The 429-nt window shown below is 46.4% G+C and overlaps 1 protein-coding gene across 1 annotated transcript in view; it reads right to left on the minus strand.

Annotated features, from left to right (window-relative positions):
- The window catches only part of LOC108684992, a 22,379-nt gene extending 21,950 nt beyond the window's left edge, over positions 1–429 (minus strand). Inside the window, exon 1 of the mRNA XM_018189578.1 lies at positions 347–429. Within this exon, the coding sequence (XP_018045067.1) occupies positions 347–410 (64 nt within the window). The 5' untranslated portion in view covers positions 411–429. The remainder of the gene's footprint in view (positions 1–346) is intronic.

A 429-nucleotide genomic window follows, 5' to 3' on the forward strand; every position in this document is an offset into this window, starting at 1 on the left:
ATCCCTTCGTGTTTACTAGGAACAGAGAGTTAACGAAGCGTGATCGTGTGAATCCATGCATGGATCTATCGTTCCGCGCGTAAATTATCGATACATTTATCTATCGCTAAGATAAAATTCGGGGTGTCCTTCACTGCAAAGAGAAGTCTCAAGTGCGCATTTGTGAGGAACTTGTTGCGAAACTTGGTTTGTCTTGATGCTACAAATTGCTCGCGCAACGTCTTCTCACCGTAAAATCCTGCGTGAAATTTTCGCCACGTGTTTTCCTCTCCTAACGCTGGACTGATTAACGCTAATTAACATCACGTGATACCGGACGGAGCGAACGCGCTCATCCACGACATACCTTTTTTCAAGGAGGCTCCTCGTGCCTTCGTGTGCCGACCCATGAAGCTGGAAAGTAGCTGCATGCTTTTTTTCTCTCCGACA

The sequence above is a fragment of the Atta colombica genome, unplaced genomic scaffold, assembly GCF_001594045.1.
Source record: "Atta colombica isolate Treedump-2 unplaced genomic scaffold, Acol1.0 scaffold141, whole genome shotgun sequence".
Classification (NCBI taxonomy): domain Eukaryota; kingdom Metazoa; phylum Arthropoda; class Insecta; order Hymenoptera; family Formicidae; genus Atta; species Atta colombica.